This window comes from Staurois parvus, unplaced genomic scaffold (genome assembly GCF_062004578.1).
Source record: "Staurois parvus isolate SC_StPar_1 unplaced genomic scaffold, SC_StPar_1.0 ptg003629l, whole genome shotgun sequence".
NCBI lineage: Eukaryota > Metazoa > Chordata > Amphibia > Anura > Ranidae > Staurois > Staurois parvus.
Genome location: NW_028321425.1, coordinates 19023 through 44947, shown reverse-complemented (window position 1 = coordinate 44947; position 25925 = coordinate 19023). Strand labels below are relative to the sequence as shown.

General features: G+C 54.4%; 1 protein-coding gene and 1 long non-coding RNA gene across 2 annotated transcripts; both read right to left on the bottom strand.

Moving 5' to 3' along the window:
• Positions 1 to 4105: 4105 nt before the first annotated feature.
• On the bottom strand, positions 4106 to 9532 carry LOC149427607 (uncharacterized). Its single transcript, XR_016311241.1, has 3 exons — positions 9383 to 9532; positions 8695 to 8733; positions 4106 to 8247 (listed from the first exon to the last, which is right to left on the bottom strand). It is a non-coding gene; the product is annotated as an uncharacterized LOC149427607 (long non-coding RNA).
• Positions 9533 to 13412: 3880 nt separating this feature from the next.
• Positions 13413 to 15563, bottom strand: LOC149427606 (ICOS ligand-like). The gene is made up of 3 exons (XM_089667859.1): positions 15204 to 15563; positions 13872 to 14231; positions 13413 to 13768 (listed from the first exon to the last, which is right to left on the bottom strand). The coding sequence occupies exons 1-3, from the start codon at positions 15271 to 15273 to the stop codon at positions 13413 to 13415; spliced, it is 786 nt and encodes a 261-aa protein (XP_089523985.1). The 5' UTR covers positions 15274 to 15563.
• Positions 15564 to 25925: the final 10362 nt, after the last annotated feature.

Genomic DNA, 25925 nt, shown 5'->3' with positions numbered 1-25925 from the left:
TGACCCCTCCCCCATCATACCAGTGCAGGCTTCTCCCCCATCATACCAGTGCTGACCCCTCCCCCAACATACCAGTGCAGGCCCCTCCCCCATCATACCAGTGCTGACCCTCCCCCATCATACCAGTGCAGGCTTCTCCCCCATCATACCAGTGCTGACCCCTCCCCCACCATACCAGTGCAGGCCCCTCCCCCATCATACCAGTGCTGACCCTTCCTCCAACATACCAGTGCTGACCCCTCCCCCATCATACCAGTGCTGACCCCTCCCCCATCATACCAGTGCTGACCCCTCCCCCAACATACCAGTGCAGGCTTCTTTCACATCATACCAGTGCTGACCCCTCCCCCATCATACCAGTGCAGGCTTCTCCCCCATCATACCAGTGCTGACCCCTCCCCCATCATACCAGTGCTGACCCCTCCCCCAACATACCAGTGCAGGCTTCTCCCCCATCATACCAGTGCTGACCCCTCCCCCATCATACCAGTGCAGGCCCCTCCCCCACCATACCAGTGCAGGCTTCTCCCCCATCATACCAGTGCAGGCTTCTCCCCCATCATACCAGTGCTGACCCTTCCTGCAACATACCAGTGCAGGCCCCTCCCCCATCATACCAGTGCTGACCCTTCCTCCAACATACCAGTGCAGGCCCCTCCCCCATCATACCAGTGCTGACCCTTCCTCCAACATACCAGTGCAGGCCCCTCCCCCATCATACCAGTGCAGGCCCCTCCCCCATCATGTCAGTGGTGAGTAGTGGATGTCAGAAAACAGTTGAAGGGTTTTCATTTATTTTAATGAGAATAAAAGAAGGCGGGTTACTGCTGAATTCCCTGGTAACTCCACCCATCAGACTCCGCCCATAACTATAATATCACCTTTGGGTGGAACACACACAATGCAATCTGGTTGGTTGTCAGTTCTGTATTTCTCATGATGGACATGATGGGGTTGTGATGGTTGGAAATGTACAGTATCAATAATCTGCCAATGAGACCAGAGTGGGCGTGGCTAGGATCGCAGGGTGTCACCTGAGCTCCTAATGAAGATTTCATGGCTCCACCCCCACCATTGATCACATGACACCAATGCCCAATATGTATTGATCATGTACGGGATATATCTTTCCTCTGAGGTCTCCAAAGGGTTCAATTACAGAGAAGTGAATGTGACCTTCTCCAGACATTCTCTGGTGGGGAATCTTCCTGACCCGTGTGTGTTGTAGGACAGAGACGGATTCCCCGCCAGAGAATGTTCGGTGAAAGTCACAGCCAATCCGATCGATTTCTACAGATGAGATGAAAGTTATTTGTGCCAAAAATAGGCGAGGTCGGCCAAAGCCAAAAATACCAAAAAAGATGGAATCCACAATGTGAGGACCTTCATGGTGGGGGAGAAAAAGGGGATCAATAAGAGGAAGTGTGGGGGTGCAGTGGGATGGGGAGGTGTAGTGGGATGGGGGGGTGCAGTGGGATGGGGGGGCAGTAGGATGGGAGGGGGTGTAGTGGGATGGGGGGGTGATGAAGGATGAGGGGGTGTAGTGGGATGAGGAGGTATATTGGGATGGGGGGGCATTGGGATGAAGAGGTGTAGTGGGATGGGGGGGGTAATGAAGGATGGGGGGGTGTTGAAGGATGAGGGGGTTCTTCAGGATGAGGAGGTGTAGTGGGATGGGGGGGTGATGAAGGATGAGGGGGTGTAGTGGGATGAGGAGGTATATTGGGATGGGGGGGTGATGAAGGATGAGGGGGTGTAGTGGGAGGGGGGGGGGTGTAGTGGGATAAGGAGGTATAGTGGGATGGGGGGGTGATGAAGGATGAGGGGGTGTCGTGGGATGAGGAGGTGTAGTGGGATGGGGGGGTGCAGTAGGATGGGAGGGGGTGTAGTGGGATAGGGGGGTGATGAAGGATGGGGGGGGTTGTTGAAGGATGAGGGGGTTCTTCAGGATGAGGAGGTGTAGTGGGATGGGGGGGGGTGATGAAGGATGAGGGGGTGTAGTGGGATGAGGAGGTATATTGGGATGGGGGGGCATTGGGATGAAGAGGTGTAGTGGGATGGGGGGGTGTTGAAGGATGAGGGGGTTCTTCAGGATGAGGAGGTGTAGTGGGATGGGGGGGGTGATGAAGGATGAGGGGGTGTAGTGGGATGAGGAGGTATATTGGGATGGGGTGGGTGATGAAGGATGAGGGGGCGTAGTGGGAGGGGGGTGTGTAGTGGGATGAGGAGGTGTAGTGGGATGGGGGGGTGATGAAGGATGAGGGGGTGTAGTGGGATGGGGGGGTTATGAAGGATGAGGGGGTGTCGTGGGATGAGGAGGTGTATAGGGATGGGGGGGTGATGAAGGATGAGTGGGTTCTTCAGGATGAGGAGATGTAGTGGGGGGGGGGGTGTAGTGCGATGAAGAGGTGTATAGGGATGGGGGGGCATTGGGATGAGGGGGTGTATAGAGATAAGGGGCATTGGGATGAGGGGGTGTATAGAGGTGGGGGGCATTGGGATGAGGGGGTGTATAGAGGTGGGGGGCATTGGGATGAGGGGGTGTATAGAGGTGGGGGGCATTGGGATGAGGGGGTTCTTCAGGATGAGGAGATGTAGTGGGATGGGGGGCTGATGAAGGATGAGGGGGTGTAGTGGGATGGGGGGGTTCTTCAGGATGAGGAGATGTAGTGGGATGGGGGGGTGATGAAGGATGAGGGGGTGTAGTGGGATGAGGAGGTGTATAGGGATGGGGGGGTTCTTCAGGATGAGGAGATGTAGTGGGATGGGGGGGTGATGAAGGATGAGGGGGTGTAGTGGGATGAGGAGGTGTATAGGGATGGGGGGGTTCTTCAGGATGAGGGGATGTAGTTAGCGGCTTATTCTCTCCTCCACTATGGAGGTCCAGTGACACCAGCAGGATGCCCCCCTCCCTCTTCCCCTGCTCAGCTCTTGCTCGGTAAATACCAATCTCCTCGTTTCTGCTCTCGGTTGGATGGAGAAGTTCGGTGGGACATTCCCAGGACTCACCTATTTTTAGTTGCCATAAAGATGAAGTGAAAGTATTTTGAAGTTTAGAAGGGACTTTTCCCCTCCCGGCTACTGAAGGACATTCGGAAATGCTGTGGTTGGTGAAGTGGAGTCTGGGAATTCCCAACTCTTCCCCAAACCAACAAAACATGATAAGGAGGACCAGAATAACCTCATCAAGGATGGCCGAAACCGTGGAAGAAACCAGCCGAGTGTGGACCGCATTACACCTCATATACCGCCATACTTCCTTGTTTACTGCCTCATATACAGCTCTAGATACTTCCTCATATACGGCCCGATGTACACTCTCCTGTATACGGCCCGATGTACGCTCTCCTGTATATGGCCCGATGTACGCTCTCCCGTATACGGCCCGATGTACGCTCTCCCGTATACGGCCCGATGTACGCTCTCCTGTATATGGCCCGATGTACGCTCTCCCGTATACGGCCCGATGTACGCTCTCCCGTATACGGCCCGATGTACGCTCTCCCGTATACGGCCTGATGTACGTTCTCCCGTATACGGCCCGATGTACGCTCTCCTATATACGGCCCGATGTACGCTCTCCTGTATATGGCCCGATGTACGCTCTCCCGTATACGGCCCGATGTACGCTCTCCCGTATACGGCCCGATGTACGCTCTCCCGTATACGGCCTGATGTACGCTCTCCTATATACGGCCTGATGTACGCTCTCCCGTATACGGCCCGATGTACGCTCTCCTGTATACGGCACGATGTACGCTCTCCCGTATACGGCCCGATGTACGCTCTCCTGTATACGGCACGATGTACGCTCTCCCGTATACGGCCCGATGTACGCTCTCCCGTATACGGCCTGATGTACGCTCTCCTATATACGGCCTGATGTACGCTCTCCCGTATACGGCCCGATGTACGCTCTCCTGTATACGGCACGATGTACGCTCTCCCGTATACGGCCCGATGTACGCTCTCCCGTATACGGCCCGATGTACGCTCTCCTGTATACGGCCCGATGTACGCTCTCCCGTATACGGCCCGATGTACGCTCTCCCGTATACGGCCTCACAATGGGTAGATGGAAGGATGGACAATGAAGACCTCACACTTCTACTCATCAGCAAAGCAGACACATTTTTCCCTTTTCTGGTTAAACAGTAAATTGCATCAGATCATTACAGGAAACACATCGCCCCATCCTGACCAAGTCTGCTCCTTCACAATGGCGGCCCCATTGGTTGTCCTCCATGATCCAGGCTCTGTGGAGGAACATTCAGGGATGGGGAGGTGAGGTCATGGGTTGGTTTGGGAGGTGAAGTCACGGGTTGGTTGGGGCGGTGATGTCATGGGTTGGTTTGGGCAGGGAGTTCATGGGTTGGTCGGGGCGGTGAGGTCATGGGTTGGTTTGGGAGGTGAGGACATGGGTTGGTTTGGGAGGTGAAGTCACGGGTTGGTTGGGGCGGTGATGTCATGGGTTGGTTTGGGCAGGGAGTTCATGGGTTGGTCGGGGCGGTGAGGTCATGGGTTGGTCAGGGCGGTGAGGTCATGGGTTGGTCGGGGCGGTGAGCTCATGGGTTGGTTTGGGCGGTGAGGTCATGGGTTGGTCGGGGCGGTGAGGTCATGGGTTGGTCGGGGCGGTGAGGTCATGGGTTGGTCGGAGCTGTGATGTCATGGGTTGGTTTAGTTGGTGAGGTCATGGGTTGGTCGGGGCGGTGAGGTCATGGGTTGGTTTAGTTGGTGAGGTCATGGGTTGGTCGGGGCGGTGAGGTCATGGGTTGGTTTAGTTGGTGAGGTCATGGGTTGGTCGGGGCGGTGAGGTCATGGGTTGGTCGGGGCGGTGAGGTCATGGGTTGGTCGGGGAGGTGAGGTCATGGGTTGGTTTGGGCGGTGAGGTCATGGGTTGGTCGGGGCGGTGAGGTCATGGGTTGGTCAGGGCGGTGAGGTCATGGGTTGGTCGGGGCGGTGAGGTCATGGGTTGGTTGGGTGGTGTCATACTGTGCCTATGTTCAGTTTGGATCAGTACACACAATACTGGACCGGTTCATATGAAGCTGGTGGCAGTGACGTAGCTAAAGAGGTGGGGTCCCTGGATAAATGTTATACCAGAGACCCCTCCCCCAATCTTAAAGACTCCTCCCTCTTTCCCTAATGAAAGTTACACTGAAGCAGAGGGGGGTGGGTGAGGTGGGAGATCCCTCAGGGGAGGGGGGCAGCTTATAACTGGGGTGCATGGAGTATGTCCAGTGTTATAAGCTGCACTTCCCACCATGGGGAATCTCCTGTAAACGGCCCCCCAGTGTATCCTCCATCTGGGGCAGTAGAGTGTGAGGGGGAGGGGCGGAGTCTACCATACAGATCTTAGTACATCAGTACAGAAAAATGACCACATGGCCCCCCCAACACTGCAAAATGTACAACTCCTCCCACTGCCACACACAACTCCTCCCACTGCAATACACAACTCCTCCCACTGCCACACACAACTCCTCCCACTGCCACACACAACTCCTCCCACTGCCATACATGGCCCCCCAACACTGCAACAATGTACAACTCCTCCCTCGGCCATTCACAACTCCACCCACTGCCACACACAACTCCACCCCACCATACACAACTCCTCCCACTACCATACACAACTCCTCCCACTACCATACACAACTCCTCCCACTGCCATACACAACTCCTCCTATTACCATACACAACTTCTCTCACTACTCTACACAAACTCACCCTATTACCATACATGACTCCTCCTACTACCATTCTCAATTTCTACCATTAGCATACACAACCCCTCCCACTGCAATTCATCCGGCAATCTCACGTCATCTCCCTGCTCATAGCTCCTCCCCTTACACCATGTGACTCCTCCATTCCACTCTCATTATAGTCAGACAATTTTCTCCACATAGCCCCTCCCATTGATCAATATAACCCCTCCCCATTATTCTGTGTAGATGCCCCCCCATTGGTCAGTAGCAGCAGATTTGAATTGTCTTATAAAGAAATGTCTTAGAGGACAAAGATGAGAGCCGTGCCGTTGTTCCTCTCAAACCCTGAGGAGGGCGATCTTCTCTTCATGAAAATAGTCTGGAATGGGGAATGTCTCTCCAAATCTCCACTAGAAAGATAATGGCCTGGGACCGGTCTGTCTCTGGACCTCCTCTGCAATGACCATGACCTGGGACCGGTCTGTCTCTGGACCTCCTCTGCAATGACCATGACCTGGGACCGGTCTGTCTCTGGACCTCCTCTGCAATGACCATGACCTGGGACCGGTCTGTCTCTGGACCTCCTCTGCAATGACCATGACCTGGGATCGATCTGTCTCTGGACCTCCTCTGCAATGACCATGACCTGGGATCGATCTGTCTCTGGACCTCCTCTGCAATGACCATGACCTGGGATCGATCTGTCTCTGGACCTCCTCTGCAATGACCATGACCTGGGATCGATCTGTCTCTGGACCTCCTCTGCAATGACCATGACCTGGGATCGATCTGTCTCTGGACCTCCTCTGCAATGACCATGACCTGGGACCGGTCTGTCTCTGGACCTCCTCTGCAATGATCATGACCTGGGACCGATCTTTCTCTGGACCTCCTCTGCAATGACCATGACCTGGGACCGATCTGTCTCTGGACCTCCTCTGCAATGACCATGACCTGGGATCGATCTGTCTCTGGACCTCCTCTGCAATGACCATGACCTGGGATTGATCGGTCTCTGAATCATGTCCATAATTATTATGATTTTGGATCAGTCTTCAGATCTCCTCTAAAATTATCATGACCTGAGACTGGACCATCTCTGGATCTTCTGGATAACAATCATGACTTGGGATCAGTCCATCTCTGAATCCTCTGTACAACGATAGTGACTCGTATCTTAAGGATCATGACCTGGAATCGGTCTTTCTCTGAACCTCCTTCATAGTAATCATGAACTTGGACAAGTCCATCTCTGGATCTCCTCTATAATGATCATGACTTGAGACCGGTCTATGGATCTCCTTTAACAATAGTGACCTGGGGCTGCTCTATCTCTGGATCTCCTCTATAACGATCATCATCTGGAATCAGTCTATCTCAAGATCTTCTCGTCAATGATCATGACTTGGGATAAGTCCATCTCTGAGTCTCCTGTACAACAATGGTGATTCTGGAGCTTAAGGATCATGACCTGCAATCAGCCTTTCTCTGAACCTCCTTCATAGTAATCATGAACTTGGACAAGTCCATCTCTGGATCTCCTCTATAATGATCATGACTTGAGACCGGTCTATCTTTGGATCTCCTTTGTAACAACAGTGACGTGGGACTGCTCTGGATCTCCTCTATAATGATCATGACCTTAGAGTGGTCTATCTCTGAATCTCCTCCATAATGACACTGAGATGGACCTGGTCAATTTCTGGATCTTCTCATAATGATTATGACTTAGGACCGGTCTATCTCTGGATCTCCTCCATAATGACAATTAGATGGACCTGGTCTATTTCTGGATCTTCCCATAATAACTTAGGACCGGTCTATCTCTGGATCTCCTCCATAATGACATTGAGATGGACCTGGTCAATTTCTGGATCTTCTCATAATGATATTGACTTAGGACTGGTCTATCTCTGAATCTCCTCCATAATGACACTGAGATGGACCTGGTCAATTTCTGGATCTTCTCATAATGATTATGACTTAGGACCGGTCTATCTCTGGATCTCCTCCATAATGACAATTAGATGGACCTGGTCTATTTCTGGATCTTCCCATAATAACTTAGGACCGGTCTATCTCTGGATCTCCTCCATGATGACAATGAGATGGATGACAATGAGATGGACCTGGCCAATTTCTGGATCTTCTCATAAAGATAATGGCTTAGGACCGGTCTATATCTGGATCTCCTTTATAACAGTAATGACTTAGGATCAGTTTATCTTCTCTATAATGATGGAGTCCTGGGAGTCTCCGGATCTCTTGATGACCTGGGACAGGTGATGTCCCTCTTGATCTCCATTCGGTCTTCAAAATTTCTCACAAAAATTTTGCAAGGCGGGTTGACCATCCACAGTAGCCAAGCTTTTCAAACCAACAGAATGAACTGGATTGGACAGATCGGGAGCTGAAGACCTTATTCACAGCAGAGTTCCCAGCCGATGGTGATGGCCATCCAGGATCTCCCGTGTTTTCGGAGACGGATGAGGTATCTTGTGGATTGCAGTTCACGTCATATCTGTTCAGTCACTATCTACATGAGAGAGAGAGAACAGGTTATATTACTCCATACGTTTATAGACGTGAGTATATATATTCAGTGCATCATAACCACGCGGTGTATACAGCAGAGGCAGGATGCCATGCATGCTGGAGGTGATGGGTAACCACATTGTACAGGAGGGGTGACAACATAAATGAAAGTATTCAGCTTCTCCTTGGAGGAACATGGGAATACCACACAGCTGGTGAGGACCATCTCTTTGTCTGCAGCAGAATATGGACCCCTCTATCCCCTCCCCTTCATTGGACTGACTAGGAATTGGGAATGGCATGGCAAACCACACAAAGGAATTGAGCCTGGAACTGCTGCATGCGCATAAGGACCACCCCAGGCAGCTTTTATGACCACAGAGACATTGAGGAGATACGTTGAGACCAATAAATCATGACTACTGTAAAATAATAATGTTACTCTCACCTGCATTTCCTTGTTGGTACGCAACTCGTTGGCGACAACCTGGAAGGAGATACAAGTCATGAAATGAGTAAACGGTTTTCTTTCCAAGGACTCGGTGGAAGGACTTGGTCCCCACATATGAGGACAAGGCCCTTCCTGAGCCACGAAGAATAAAAATCTAGGCTCAGTTGTTACAGGAGGATATGAATTCTAGAAGGTACATCTATAGATCCTCCAATGCTAACAGCCTCTAGGGGCTCAGATTGGCTGTTCTCAGAGATGGAGCATTGGGTGACCATGGACGACAATAAGAGATGAAGAGGACCAGCAGCCACTGGCACAGCCCTGCACAGCATTGTTCCTGCTTATATCAGTCAATTGTGTGGACTGTCGTGGGTCTAGAAGACCATAATTGGGACAATTCCACACATCCGTCTCCTATGGTTGGAGCTCAGTGGATACATCGGACACTCTACGACTATTTATACGTACTGGAATCCTGCAGGCAGGTGGTGGGTTCTCTCTAGATTCTTTTGTATGTAGTACGGGAGAGATCGAAATTTTGGGAATATTTAGGTCGGATGTTTTATTGCTGACCCTTTCCATGTTGGAGTCTCGTAGAAGATGTCTCAGCTCCATGGTGGCCATTGTATTGGCCTGCACTGTGCCAGCGTTATCATCTTCCGTAGATTATCACTCATTATCTTACCTGCGGGGAAGGAGAATGGTTTCTTCAGCACCGTGATTCCGACCAGCAGAGCGACAATGAGGAGAACCACCAAAGTGATAACAGAGTTCAGCACGGCAGGGGCCACATCACGTTGTTTCCCAGTCTCATTGTTCTCGCCCGTCACTTCCAACACATCTGCCGAGAGAAAAACGGTCGCTAGAGTAACCAAATACTCCGCTAAAGAAATTCCCCACCAGAGAAATACCCAACCGAGGAAATAACCAACTGCAGAGACACTCAACTGGAGAAATACCCAACTGGAGAAATACCCCACCAGGTAAATACCCAACCGAGGAAATACCCAACTGCAGAGACACTCAACTGGATAATGCCCCACCAAAGAAATATCCAACTGGAAAAACACCCCACTGGAGAAATACCCAACTGCAGAAATAGTCAACTAGAGAAAGACCCCCCTAGAGAAATACCCCACCAAAGAAATATCCAAATGGAAAAAAACACCCCACTGGAGAAATACCCAACTGGAGAAATAGACAACCAGAGAAAGACCCAACTGGAGAAATACCCCACCAGTGAAATACCCAACCGAGGAAATACCCAACTGCAGAGACACTCAACTGGAGAAATACCCCACCAAAGAAATATCCAACTGGAAAAACACCCCACTGGAGAAATACCCAACTGCAGAAATAGTCAACTAGAGAAAGACCCCCCTAGAAAAATACCCCACCAAAGAAATATCCAAATGGAAAAAAACACCCCACCTGAGAAATACTCCACCACAGAGATACCCAACTGCAGAAACACCCCACTGGAGAGATACACCACCAAAGAAATATCCAACTGGAAATACACTCCACTGGAGAAATACCCAACTGGAGAAATAGACAACCAGAGAAAGACCCCCCCCCTCCCTAGAGAAATACCCAACCGAGGAAATACCCAACTGCAGAAACACTCAACTGGAGAAATACCCCACCAAAGAAATATCCACATGGAAAAAACACCCCACCAGAGAACTACTCCACCACTGGAGAAATACCCAACTGGAGAAATACCCCACCAAAGAATATCCACATGGAAAAAAAACACCCCACCAGAGAAATACTCCATCATAGAGATACCCAACTTCAGAAATATCCCACTGGAGAGATACACCACCAAAGAAATATCCAACTGGAAAAACACCCCACTGGAGAAATACCCAACTGGAGAAATAGTCATCCAGAGAAAGACCCCCCTAGAGAAATACCCAACCAGAGAAATGCCGCCCCTGAGAAATACTCAACTGAAGAAATACCCAACTTGAGAAATATCCCACAAAAGAAAGAACCCATTAGAGAAATATCCAACTGGAGAAACACCCCACCAGAGAAATACCCAACCTGGAAAATACCCAGCCAGAGAAATACTCAACCAGAGAAATACCCAACTGGAGAAACACACCACTGGAGAAATACCCCACTGGAGAAATACCCCACTAGGAAACTACCCTACTGGAGAAACACCCCACTGGAGAAACACCCCACTGGAGAAATACCCAACCAGAGAAAGACCCAACTAAAGAAATACCCAACCAGAGAAAGACCCAACTAAAGAAATACCCAACTAAAGAAATACCCAACCAGAGAAATGCCACCCCAGAGAAATACTCCACTGGCAAAACACCCAACTGGAGAAACACCCAACTGGAGAACGACCCAACGAAATGCTGCCCCAGAGAAATACTCCACTTGCGAAATATCCAACTTCAGAAAAGCCCGACTGGAGAAATACCCCACCAAAGAAAGACCCCATTAGAGAAATATCTAACTGGAGAAACACCCCACCGGAGAAATACTCCACTGTGGAAATACCCAGCCAGAGAAAGACCCCTCTGCGGAAATCCCCAATCAAAGAAATACCGAACTGGAGAAAGACCCCCACAGGAAAAATACCCAATCAAAGAAATACCCCAGCAGGAGAAATATCCAACTAGAGACATAATCCAACCAGAGAAAGACTCCACCAGAGAAATATCCAACCAGAGAAAGACCCCACTGAAGAAATAGCCCACCAGAGTAATACCCAAAAGGAGAAATACCCAACTGGAGAAAAACACCCATATATGAGGGAGTACCCCAATATATAAATATTCCAGCACAGCCATGCCCCAGTCTCGGAATACTTCAGTAGGCCAATATATCAATACCACCACTTAGGAAATATGTGATATAGGAACCCTCATAAACATGTAGATACACATCAAATACCCCGCACCATAATACACCCTGAAGTCATATCTCCAAAATACCCTCCCGTAACCCCACCCATTACACCCACAACCCCTCCTATTACTCTAGGAACCCTTCACATTCCTTCCATTACACCCACAACCCCTCCTATTACTCTAGGAACCCATCTCATTCCTCCCATTACACCCACAACCCCTCCTATTACTCTAGGAACCCTTCACATTCCTTCCATTACACCCACAACCCCTCCTATTACTCTAGGAACCCTTCTCATTCCTCTCATTACACCCAAAACCCCTCCTATTACTCTAGGAACCCTTCACATTCCTTCCATTACACCCACAACCCCTCCTGTTACTCTAGGAACCCTTCACATTCCTTCCATTACACCCACAACCCCTCCTGTTACTCTAGGAACCCTTCACATTCCTTCCATTACACCCACAACCCCTCCTATTACTCTAGGAACCCTTCACATTCCTCCCATTACACCCACAACCCCTCCTGTTACTCTAGGAACCCTTCACATTCCTCCCATTACACCCACAACCCCTCCTATTACTCTAGGAACCCTTCACATTCCTCCCATTACACCCACAACCCCTCCTATTACTCTAGGAACCCTTCTCATTCCTCCCATTACACCCACAACCCCTCCTGTTACTCTATGAACCCTTCTCATTCCTCCCATTACACCCACAACCCCTCCTGTTACTCTAGGAACCCTTCTCATTCCTCCCATTACACCCACAACCCCTCCTATTACTCTGTGAACCCTTCTCATTCCTCTCATTACACCCACAACCCCTCCTATTACTCTAGGAACCCTTCTCATTCCTCCCATTAAACCCAAAACCCCTCCTATTACTCTAGGAACCCTTCACATTCCTCCCATTACACCCAAAACCCCTCCTATTACTCTAGGAACCCTTCACATTCCTCCCATTACACCCACAACCCCTCCTATTACTCTAGGAACCCTTCTCATTCCTCCCATTACACCCACAACCCCTCCTATTACTCTAGGAACCCTTCACATTCCTCCCATTACACCCACAACCCCTCCTATTACTCTATGAACCCTTCTCATTCCTCCCATTACACCCACAACCCCTCCTATTACTCTATGAACCCTTCTCATTCCTCCCATTACACCCACAACCCCTCCTATTACTCTGTGAACCCTTCTCATTCCTCCCATTACACCCACAACCCCTCCTATGACTCTAGGAACCCATCTCATTCCTCCCATTACACCCACAACCCCTCCTATTACTCTAGGAACCCTTCTCATTCCTCCCATTACACCCACAACCCCTCCTATTACTCTAGGAACCCTTCTCATTCCTCCCATTACACCCACAACCCCTCCTATTACTCTGTGAACCCTTCTCATTCCTCCCATTACACCCACAACCCCTCCTATTACTCTATGAACCCTTCTCATTCCTCCCATTACCCCACCCATTACACCCACAACCCCTCCTATTACTCTATGAACCCTTCTCATTCCTCCCATTACCCCACCCATTACACCCACAACCCCTCCTATTACTCTATGAACCCTTCTCATTCCTCTCATTACCCCACCCATTAAACCCACAACCCCTCCTATTACTCTAGGAACCCTTCTCATTCCTCTCATTCCTCCCATTACACCCACAACCCCTCCTATTACTCTATGAACCCTTCTCATTCCTCCCATTACCCCATAGCACTTCCTAATGCTCACCAAACCATTGCCTCTACTCCAGAACCCCTCCCGTTACTCCAGTAGCCCCTCCTCTAATTTATGCAACTCCTCCTATTACTCCCTAAGCTCTTATTATAGGTAACTCCTCCATATAGGTCAGTGTAGCCCCTCCATTGCTCAGGGCATTAGGCGACTCACGGGGGTTGGAGGTGAGGTTCCCGCTTGCCGTGAGGATGACACAGGAGAAGTTGGTGGTAGAGGTGACATTAATGGTGACTGTGCTGGTCACATTAATAAAGTCTTTGTCCTCGTTGATGTAGTTGTGAATGTGGCCCTCGTGTATCGGTGTCCCATCGCTGGCGTTTATCCACCTGATCTCTGGCTGCGGAGTCCCCCCTTGCGTGGTACAAGTGAGCGTCAGCTCCGAGCTCCTCTCGCTTGGTGGGGCGCTTGTGATGACTGGCTTACTGTAGTCTCCTGTGGGTACAGAAACCTTGTTATTGGTGGTATGGACCTTGTGGATGAGGAGCCGTAATGGGTGCGGCAGCTGCCCCACACGTACGTCCTATCGATGTCTCACCTGTCACGTGCAGCAGGGTGGCGCTCTCCTGCACTTTCTGAACGGAAGCGTTTTTATCACAAAATACAAAGCAGACGTACGTTCCGTTGTCCTTCAACGACAAGCCTGACATGTGGAGAGTGAAGTCCCCGTAACTCAGCCGGGAGGTGCTCAGAGATGCTCGCCCTCGATATTCCTTGTGTTGCCGATCTGTATTCAGCTTCCCATGACTTGCTCCCGCCACCAGGACCTGTTCACCATTAAGGTCCCGCTGCCAGTACACCAGGAGGTCACCTAAAGAGAATGTCTTCTGCTGCAGCTGGCAAGGTAACTCCACCGAGCCCCTCAGTCTTGCTTCCAGAGCCTCACCGGAGCCCCAAACTACAAGAAACACAAAAAAAACACATTTTTGAGACAAAAATGTCAAATTACTCCGTATATAGCAAATTATTGGGGAAAGAAAATCTCTCTCCCGCCCTTCCTCCTGCTGCCTCCGCCCGCTAGTCCCACCAGATGCTCACTGTTCTCCTTGCTGGAGAGGAAGCTGCACCTGAGGACCCGCAACGCAAGGATCTCCCTGCTTCATTTCCTCTGTAGATCCGAGCTTCCTCCACCTCTCCTGATCCTTCATCATTGCAACACGTGGGACATGAGGAAGCATAGCCCTGCCTCTACCAAGATGGCCGCCTCTCTTGTTTTATATCAAGTGACGGAGAAACAGTCAGCACAGAGATTTCCTGCGGTGAGGATTCTGCGGCTTTTACCATCCCACTGCTGCGTCTTACACCCGTGCAGCCTCCGCCTGTCCCCAACACCAATAATTATCCCCCCAATAATACCATGATAGCCCCCCAAAAACCCAACACTAATAATAATCCCCCCAGTAATACCATGATGACCCCCCATAACCCCAACACTAATAATTATTCCCCCAGTAATACCATGATGGCCCCCCATAACCCCAACACTAATAATTATTCCCCCAGTAATACCATGATGGCCCCCCATAACCCCAACACTAATAATTATTCCCCCAGTAATACCATGATGGCCCCCATAACCCCAACACTAATAATTATCCCCCCAAAAATGACCCAAACACTAACCCTTCCTGTAACACCAACACCGACCCTCCCTGTTACCCCAACACCGACCCTCCCAGTGACCCCGACACTGACCCTCCCTGTGACCCTGACACCGACCCTCCCTGTGACCCCAACACCAATCCTCCCTGTGACCCCAACACCAATCCTCCCTGTGACCCCGACACCAATCCTCCCTGTGACCCCGACTTCTATGATATAACCCTTACCCAAACCCCTATCTATCTCTGTAGACAGGTCCTCTTCTTACCTATCAGACTGCAGACTCCGATCAGCATCCACCTGTGATGGAGAGAGGGAATGTGAGATTCATCATACATGATTGGTCGGTGTGGTCACATGATTGGTTGGTGTGGTCACATGATTGGTCGGTGTGGTCACATGATTGGTCGGTGTGCGGTCACATGATTGGTCGGTCAGATAGGACAGGTTGATGGGATTCCTGTGTCCATCATGCCGAGTCCTTCAACCCAACCCTTCCTCTACCTGATGACCCAGAACAGCCCACCTCACCGCAAGGACCCCACTACACCGACCCCACCGAAACCAAGAGTGGGGGACACCATGACAGGGGCGGAGTTCAGAACCAGGATACAAATATACACCTGAAGCTTTCTCTTCCTCCTTCATGGAGTCGGGGAGTCTGAAGCCGGTGTGCCGGCAATTCCGGGACTTTCCGACTCCTAATCTTGAGTAATCCCAAATCACCTCCCTTCTGGGAATTCCGCGTCTCCATCGGGCCGAGTGACACCCATCGGCCTGTTCTCCGCCATGTCAGGTGGTGAGAGGCCCATCAAGTGTGTCTGACTGCAGTGTACTCCACCACAGTATATGTCAGAGCTATATACCTGTCTAATAATAGTGTGACTGTGGGGGAGGGGACATGAGAGAGGACATCTTGGTTTATCAAACCCGACCTTCACCTAACCCCCCCTCAGGCTAACAAACGGTGAAACATTGAACCCGTACATGCAATCTGATCTTACAAAAATCTAGGGGGCGGGAGAGGACAGAAAGAGAAGCCACGCCCCCAGAGACTGACGGACAGCAGCTACGGGGACCTGACATTCCTCCACACCTTTGTCCAGGCTCCCGGCTGCCACCCGTCCTTTTCAAGACCCCGAATCTTCCCAACCTCACCCAGAATGTTGTGCACCACCACCTCCGCAGGAGGAAACCTGACACCGTGCATTCCACGTGTAGTAACAGAGTACTAAGCTAACTAGAAAAAGTGTCTCAAAATCAAAGTCCCGGAGAGTCTGAAAGGCTCCGTAAGACCACTCCGCGTAACTCAAGCGGGAAAGGAAAGGGATCCCCAGAGCCCCACCCACCCGCTTGTAGACATCTATATTGAAGGGGCACTGAAGCAAGAAATGGTCCATCGTCTCCTCCACCCCACCGCACTCCTCCACCCCACCGCACTCCACTCTTGGCCAACCACGGTTCTCCGCAGAGCGATGCTTCAGGTTGCCCTTCACATAGAGTCTGCCATGGAACGAGAGCCAGGCCAAATCCCGAAACTTTAAAGGGAGTCTCTCCAGATTCATCAAACGCAGACCCTCCCTCATAACCGGGCCTGAGCAATCCCTCCCCCACAACCGGGCCTGGGCAATCCCTCCCTCATAACCAGGCCTTGGCAATCCCTCCCCCACAACCGGGCCTGGGCAATCCCTCCCCCACAACCGGGCCTGAGAAATCCCTCCCCCATAACCGGGCAATCCCTCCCCCATAACTGGGCCTGGGCAATCCCTCCCTCATAACAGAGCCCAGGCAATCCCTCCCCCATAAACGGGCCCGGGCAATCCCTCCCCCGTAACCGGGCCATCACCCCCCATAACCGGGCCGGGCAACCCCTCCCCCATAACCGGGCCCGGGCAATCCCTCCCCCATAACCGGGCCCGGGCAACCCCTCCCCCATAACCGGGCCCGGGCAACCCCTCCCCCATATCCGGGCCCGGGCAACCCCTCCCTCATAACCGGGCCCGGGCAACCCCTCCCCCATAACCGGGCCCGGGCAACCCCTCCCCCATGACTGGGCCCGGGCAACCCCTCCCCCATAACCGGGCCTGGGCAATCCCTCCCTCATAACCGGGCCTGGGCAACCCTTCCCCCATAACCGGGCCTGGGCAATCCCTTCCCCATAACCGGGCTTGGGCAATCCCTCCCCCATAACAATCCCTCAAGGCCAATGGCTCGCTAAAGGCAGATTCAACAACCCTCCTCTCCAGGGCCTTCCTAGGAAGAGACTTCATTTCCTCCGCTGTCACTCACCATTGCCGAAGCATTTTCAGACATGGGGCAACATAAGCCGGGAGCTCACCATGTTGGACCCTCAGGCTTCTCACTGGCCCACCATTCTCCCAGCTCCGCAGAAAAGGCCTAAACCAGGACTGAAAAATACCAACCCACCCAGGCGGTTCCTCTGCCAGCATGCTACCAAAATTATGTTTCAAAAACATCAGAGAAAAGAAAACCACCGGGTTGACCATACGTTGGCATCGGCATCTTGTAGCCTGCTTACCCAATGTGCCGTAATCACCGGGACCAAATCTGATGCCTAAAACTTTAATTTCCTGCTGGGGCTCTGGGAAGGCGTCCGGAAGGGTAAAGCCTTCGCCTTCCTCTCCCATCCAGAAAACCTCAGCATGCAGTTCCATCATCGAGACCACCTCCTCCGCCTCCTGCCTCAGCATACTGTTCCATCACCGAGACCACCTCCTCCGCCTCCTGCCTCGGCATACTGTTCCATCACCGAGACCACCTCCTCCGCCTCCTGCCTCAGCATACTGTTCCATCACCGAGACCATCTCCTCCGCCTCCTGCCTCAGCATACTGTTCCATCACCGAGACCACCTCCTCCGCCTCCTGCCTCAGCCTACTGTTCCATCACCGAGACCACCTCCTCCGCCTCCTGCCTCAGCATACTGTTCCATCACCGAGACCACCTCCTCCGCCTCCTGCCTTAGCGTACTGTTCCATCTCCGAGACCACCTCCTCCGCCTCCTGCCTCAGCATACTGTTCCATCACCGAGACCACCTCCTACGCCTCCTGCCTCAGCAAACTGTTCCATCACCGAAGACCACCTCCTCCACCTCCTGCCTCAGCGTACTGTTCCATCACCGAGACCACCTCCTCCGCCTCCTGCCTCAGCAAACTGTTCCATCACCGAGACCACCTCCTCCACCTCCTGCCTCAGCGTACTGTTCCATCACCGAGACCCCCTCCTCCACCTCCTGCCTCAGCGTACTGTTCCGTCACCGAGACCCCCTCCTCCGCCTCCTGCCTCAGCATGCTGTTCCATCACCGAGACCACCTCCTCCGCCTCCTGCCTCAGCGTACTGTTCCATCACCAAGACCACCTCCTGCCTCAGCGTACTGTTTCATCACCGAGACCACCTCCTCCACCTCCTGCCTCGGCATACTGTTCCATCACCGAGACCACCTCCTCCGCCTCCTGCCTCGGCGTACTGTTCCATCACCGAAACCACCTCCTCCGCCTCCTGCCTCAGCGTACTGTTCCATCACCGATACCACCTCCTCCACCTCCTGCCTCGGCGTACTGTTCCATCACCGAGACCCCCTCCTCCACCTCCTGCCTCAGCGTACTGTTCCATCACCGAGACCACCTCCTCCACCTCCTGCCTCAGCATACTGTTCCATCACCGAGACCACCTCCTCCGCCACCTGCCTCAGCAAACTGTTCCATCACCGAGACCACCTCCTCCACCTCCTGCCTCAGCATGCTGTTCCATCACCGAGACCACCTCCTCCGCCTCCTGCCTTAGCGTACTGTTCCATCACCGAGACCACCTCCTCCGCCTCCTGCCTCAGCGTACTGTTCCATCACCAAGACCACCTCCTGCCTCAGCATACTGTTCCATCACCGAGACCACCTCCTCCACCTCCTGCCTCAGCATACTGTTCCATCACCGAGACCACCTCCTCCGCCTCCTGCCTCAGCGTACTGTTCCATCACCAAGACCACCTCCTGCCTCAGCGTACTGTTTCATCACCGAGACCACCTCCTCCACCTCCTGCCTCAGCATACTGTTCCATCACCGAGACCACCTCCTCCGCCACCTGCCTCAGCAAACTGTTCCATCACCGAGACCACCTCCTCCACCTCCTGCCTCAGCATGCTGTTCCATCACCGAGACCACCTCCTCCGCCTACTGCCTTAGCGTACTGTTCCATCACCGAGACCACCTCCTCCGCCTCCTGCCTCAGCGTACTGTTCCATCACCAAGACCACCTCCTGCCTCAGCATACTGTTCCATCACCGAGACCACCTCCTCCACCTCCTGCCTCAGCATACTGTTCCATCACCGAGACCCCCTCCTCCACCTCCTCCCTCAGCATGCTGTTCCATCACCGAGACCACCTCCTCCGCCTCCTGCCTCAGCGTACTGTTCCATCACCAAGACCACCTCCTGCCTCAGCGTACTGTTTCATCACTGAAACCACCTCCTCCACCTCCTGCCTCAGCATACTGTTCCATCACCGAGACCACCTCCTCCACCTCCTGCCTCGGCATACTGTTCCATCACCGAGACCACCTCCTCCGCCTCCTGCCTCGGCGTACTGTTCCATCACCGAAACCACCTCCTCCGCCTCCTGCCTCAGCGTACTGTTCCATCACCGAGACCACCTCCTCCACCTCCTGCCTCAGCATACTGTTCCATCACCGAGACCACCTCCTCCGCCACCTGCCTCAGCAAACTGTTCCATCACCGAGACCACCTCCTCCACCTCCTGCCTCAGCGTACTGTTCCATCACCAAGACCACCTCCTGCCTCAGCGTACTGTTTCATCACCGAGACCACCTCCTCCACCTCCTGCCTCAGCATACTGTTCCATCACCGAGACCACCTCCTCCGCCACCTGCCTCAGCAAACTGTTCCATCACCGAGACCACCTCCTCCACCTCCTGCCTCAGCATGCTGTTCCATCACCGAGACCACCTCCTCCGCCTCCTGCCTTAGCGTACTGTTCCATCACCGAGACCACCTCCTCCGCCTCCTGCCTCAGCGTACTGTTCCATCACCAAGACCACCTCCTGCCTCAGCATACTGTTCCATCACCGAGACCACCTCCTCCACCTCCTGCCTCAGCATACTGTTCCATCACCGAGACCCCCTCCTCCACCTCCTCCCTCAGCATGCTGTTCCATCACCGAGACCACCTCCTCCGCCTCCTGCCTCAGCGTACTGTTCCATCACCAAGACCACCTCCTGCCTCAGCGTACTGTTTCATCACCGAGACCACCTCCTCCACCTCCTGCCTCAGCATACTGTTCCATCACCGAGACCCCCTCCTCCACCTCCTGCCTCGGCATACTGTTCCATCACCGAGACCACCTCCTCCGCCTCCTGCCTCGGCGTACTGTTCCATCACCGAAACCACCTCCTCCGCCTCCTGCCTCAGCGTACTGTTCCATCACCGATACCACCTCCTCCACCTCCTGCCTCGGCGTACTGTTCCATCACCGAGACCCCCTCCTCCGCCTCCTGCCTCAGCGTACTGTTCCATCACCGAGACCACCTCCTCCACCTCCTGCCTCAGCATACTGTTCCATCACCGAGACCACCTCCTCCACCTCCTGCCTCAGCATACTGTTCCATCACCGAGACCACCTCCTCCGCCACCTGCCTCAGCAAACTGTTCCATCACCGAGACCACCTCCTCCACCTCCTGCCTCAGCATGCTGTTCCATCACCGAGACCACCTCCTCCGCCTCCTGCCTTAGCGTACTGTTCCATCACCGAGACCACCTCCTCCGCCTCCTGCCTCAGCGTACTGTTCTATCACCAAGACCACCTCCTGCCTCAGCATACTGTTCCATCACCGAGACCACCTCCTCCGCCTCCTGCCTCAGCGTACTGTTCCATCACCAAGACCACCTCCTGCCTCAGCATACTGTTCCATCACCGAGACCACCTCCTCCGCCTCCTGCCTCAGCATACTGTTCCATCACCGAGACCACCTCCTCCACCTCCTGCCTCGGCATACTGTTCCATCACCGATACCACCTCCTCCGCCTCCTGCCTCAGCGTACTGTTCCATCACCGAGACCACCTCCTCCGCCTCCTGCCTCAGCGTACTGTTCCATCACCGATACCACCTCCTCCACCTCCTGCCTCGGCATACTGTTCCATCACCGAGACCCCCTCCTCCGCCTCCTGCCTCAGCGTACTGTTCCATCACTGAGACCACCTCCTCCGCCTCCTGCCTCAGCATACTGTTCCATCACCAAGACCACCTCCTCCACCTCCTGCCTCGGCGTACTGTTCCATCACCAAGACCACCTCCTCCGCCTCCTGCCTCAGCATACTGTTCCATCACCAAGACCACCTCCTCCACCTCCTGCCTCAGCATACTGTTCCATCACCGAGACCCCCTCCTCCGCCTCCTGCCTCAGCGTACTGTTCCATCACCGAGACCACCTCCTCCACCTCCTGCCTCAGCATACTGTTCCATCACCGAGACCACCTCCTCCACCTCCTGCCTCAGCAAACTGTTCCATCACCGAGACCACCTCCTCCACCTCCTGCCTCAGCATGCTGTTCCATCACCGAGACCACCTCCTCCGCCTCCTGCCTTAGCGTACTGTTCCATCACCGAGACCACCTCCTCCGCCTCCTGCCTCAGCGTACTGTTCCATCACCAAGACCACCTCCTGCCTCAGCATACTGTTCCATCACCGAGACCACCTCCTCCACCTCCTGCCTCGGCATACTGTTCCATCACCGATACCACCTCCTCCGCCTCCTGCCTCAGCGTACTGTTCCATCACCGAGACCACCTCCTCCGCCTCCTGCCTCAGCGTACTGTTCCATCACCGATACCACCTCCTCCACCTCCTGCCTCGGCGTACTGTTCCATCACCGAGACCCCCTCCTCCGCCTCCTGCCTCAGCGTACTGTTCCATCACCGAGACCACCTCCTCCGCCTCCTGCCTCAGCGTACTGTTCCATCACCGAGACCACCTCCTCCACCTCCTGCCTCGGCGTACTGTTCCATCACCAAGACCACCTCCTCCGCCTCCTGCCTCAGCATACTGTTCCATCACAGAGACCACCTCCTCCACCTCCTGCCTCGGCGTACTGTTCCATCACCGAGACCACCTCCTCCACCTCCTGCCTCAGGATATTGCTCCATCACCGAGACCACCTCCTCCGCCTCCTGCCTCAGCATACTGTTCCATCACCAAGACCACCTCCTCCGCCACCTGCCTCAGCATACTGTTCCATCACCAAGACCACCTCCTCCGCCTCCTGCCTCAGCATACTGTTCCATCACCGAGACCACCTCCTCCACCTCCTGCCTTGGCGTACTGTTCCATCACCGAGACCATCTCCTCCGCCTCCTGCCTCAGCATACTGTTCCATCACCAAGACCACCTCCTCCACCTCCTGCCTCAGCATACTGTTCCATCACCGAGACCACCTCCTCCGCCTCCTGCCTCAGCATACTGTTCCATCACCGAGACCACCTCCTCCGCCTCCTGCCTCAGCATACTGTTCCATCACCGAGACCACCTCCTCCACCTCCTGCCTCAGCATACTGTTCCATCACCGAGACCACCTCCTCCGCCTCCTGCCTCAGCATACTGTTCCATCACCGAGACCACCTCCTCCGCCTCCTGCCTCGGCGTACTGTTTCATCACCGACACCACCTCCTCCGCCTCCTGCCTCGGCGTACTGTTCCATCACCGAGACCCCCTCCTCCGCCTCCTGCCTCAGCGTACTGTTCCATCACCGAGACCACCTCCTCCGCCTCCTGCCTCAGCATACTGTTCCATCACCAAGACCACCTCCTCCGCCTCCTGCCTCAGCATACTGTTCCATCACCAAGACCACCTCCTCCGCCACCTGCCTCAGGATATTGTTTCATCACCGAGACCCCCTCCTCCGCCACCTGCCTCAGCATACTGTTCCATCACCGAGACCACCTCCTCCGCCTCCTGCCTCGGCGTACTGTTCCATCACCGAGACCACCTCCTCCGCCTCCTGCCTCGGCGTACTGTTCCATCACCGAGACCACCTCCTCCGCCTCCTGCCTCGGCGTACTGTTCCATCACCGAGACCACCTCCTCCGCCTCCTGCCTCGGCGTACTGTTCCATCACCGAGACCACCTCCTCCGCCTCCTGCCTCGGCGTACTGTTCCATCACCGAGACCACCTCCTCCGCCTCCTGCCTCGGCGTACTGTTCCATCACCGAGACCACCTCCTCCGCCTCCTGCCTCAGGATATTGTTCCATCACTGAGACCACCTCCTCCGCCTCCTGCCTCAGCGTACTGTTCCATCACCGAGACCACCTCCTCCGCCTCCTGCCTCGGCGTACTGTTCCATCACCAAGACCACCTCCTCCGCCTCCTGCCTCAGCGTACTGTTCCATCACCGAGACCACCTCCTCCGCCTCCTGCCTCAGCATACTGTTCCATCACCGAGACCCCCTCCTCCCTCAGCGTACTGTTCCATCACCGAGACCACCTCCTCCGCCTCCTGCCTCAGCATACTGTTCCATCACCAAGACCACCTCCTCCACCTCCTGCCTCAGCGTACTGTTCCATCACCGAGACCCCCTCCTCCTCCGCCTCCTGCCTCAGCATACTGTTCCATCACTGAGACCACCTCCTCCACCTCCTGCCTCAGCATACTGTTCCATCACCGAGACCACCTCCTCCGCCTCCTGCCTCAGCATACTGTTCCATCACCGAGACCCCCTCCTCCGCCTCCCGCCTCAGCGTACTGTTCCATCATGGAGACCGCCTCCTGCCTCAGTGTACTGTTCCATCACCGAGACCACCTCCTCCACCTCCTGCCTCGGCGTACTGTTCCATCACCGAGACCACCTCCTCCACCTCCTGCCTCAGGATATTGCTCCATCACCGAGACCACCTCCTCCGCCTCCTGCCTCAGCATACTGTTCCATCACCAAGACCACCTCCTCCGCCACCTGCCTCAGCATACTGTTCCATCACCAAGACCACCTCCTCCGCCTCCTGCCTCAGCATACTGTTCCATCACCGAGACCACCTCCTCCACCTCCTGCCTTGGCGTACTGTTCCATCACCGAGACCATCTCCTCCGCCTCCTGCCTCAGCATACTGTTCCATCACCAAGACCACCTCCTCCACCTCCTGCCTCAGCATACTGTTCCATCACCGAGACCACCTCCTCCGCCTCCTGCCTCAGCATACTGTTCCATCACCGAGACCACCTCCTCCGCCTCCTGCCTCAGCATACTGTTCCATCACGGAGACCACCTCCTCCGCCTCCTGCCTCAGCATACTGTTCCATCACCGAGACCACCTCCTCCACCTCCTGCCTCAGCATACTGTTCCATCACCGAGACCACCTCCTCCGCCTCCTGCCTCAGCATACTGTTCCATCACGGAGACCACCTCCTCCGCCTCCTGCCTCAGCATACTGTTCCATCACCGAGACCACCTCCTCCGCCTCCTGCCTCAGCATACTGTTCCATCACGGAGACCACCTCCTCCGCCTCCTGCCTCAGCATACTGTTCCATCACCGAGACCACCTCCTCCGCCTCCTGCCTCAGCATACTGTTCCATCACCGAGACCACCTCCTCCGCCTCCTGCCTCGGCGTACTGTTCCATCACCGACACCACCTCCTCCGCCTCCTGCCTCGGCGTACTGTTCCATCACCGAGACCACCTCCTCCGCCTCCTGCCTCAGCATACTGTTCCATCACCAAGACCACCTCCTCCGCCACCTGCCTCAGCATACTGTTCCATCACCAAGACCACCTCCTCCGCCACCTGCCTCAGGATATTGTTTCATCACCGAGACCCCCTCCTCCGCCACCTGCCTCAGCATACTGTTCCATCACCGAGACCACCTCCTCCGCCTCCTGCCTCGGCGTACTGTTCCATCACCGAGACCACCTCCTCCGCCTCCTGCCTCGGCGTACTGTTCCATCACCGAGACCACCTCCTCCGCCTCCTGCCTCGGCGTACTGTTCCATCACCGAGACCACCTCCTCCGCCTCCTGCCTCGGCGTACTGTTCCATCACCGAGACCACCTCCTCCGCCTCCTGCCTCGGCGTACTGTTCCATCACCGAGACCACCTCCTCCGCCTCCTGCCTCGGCGTACTGTTCCATCACCGAGACCACCTCCTCCGCCTCCTGCCTCAGGATATTGTTCCATCACTGAGACCACCTCCTCCGCCTCCTGCCTCAGCGTACTGTTCCATCACCGAGACCACCTCCTCCGCCTCCTGCCTCGGCGTACTGTTCCATCACCGAGACCCCCTCCTCCTCCGCTTCCTGCCTCAGCATACTGTTCCATCACCAAGACCACCTCCTCCGCCTCCTGCCTCAGCGTACTGTTCCATCACCGAGACCACCTCCTCCGCCTCCTGCCTCAGCATACTGTTCCATCACCGAGACCCCCTCCTCCCTCAGCGTACTGTTCCATCACCGAGACCACCTCCTCCGCCTCCTGCCTCAGCATACTGTTCCATCACCAAGACCACCTCCTCCACCTCCTGCCTCAGCGTACTGTTCCATCACCGAGACCCCCTCCTCCTCCACCTCCTGCCTCAGCGTACTGTTCCATCACCGAGACCCCCTCCTCCTCCGCCTCCTGCCTCAGCATACTGTTCCATCACCAAGACCACCTCCTCCACCTCCTGCCTCAGCGTACTGTTCCATCACCGAGACCCCCTCCTCCTCCGCTTCCTGCCTCAGCATACTGTTCCATCACCAAGACCACCTCCTCCGCCTCCTGCCTCAGCGTACTGTTCCATCACCGAGACCCCCTCCTCCTCCGCTTCCTGCCTCAGCATACTGTTCCATCACCAAGACCACCTCCTCCGCCTCCTGCCTCGGCGTACTGTTCCATCACCGAGACCCCCTCCTCCTCCGCTTCCTGCCTCAGCATACTGTTCCATCACCAAGACCACCTCCTCCGCCTCCTGCCTCAGCGTACTGTTCCATC

What these genes read in the sequence shown, in the direction of transcription:
- LOC149427606 (XM_089667859.1), bottom strand. Translation starts at nt 15,273, where the DNA reads ATGTATGATGAATCTCACATTCCCTCTCTCCATCACAGGTGGATGCTG. An exon ending in CGGAGTCTGCAGTCTGATAG is followed by an intron (nt 14,232 to 15,203) that starts GTAAGAAGAGGA and finishes TGTTTCTTGTAG; the next exon opens with TTTGGGGCTCCGGTGAGGCT. An exon ending in CACCCTGCTGCACGTGACAG is followed by an intron (nt 13,769 to 13,871) that starts GTGAGACATCGA and finishes CTGTACCCACAG; the next exon opens with GAGACTACAGTAAGCCAGTC.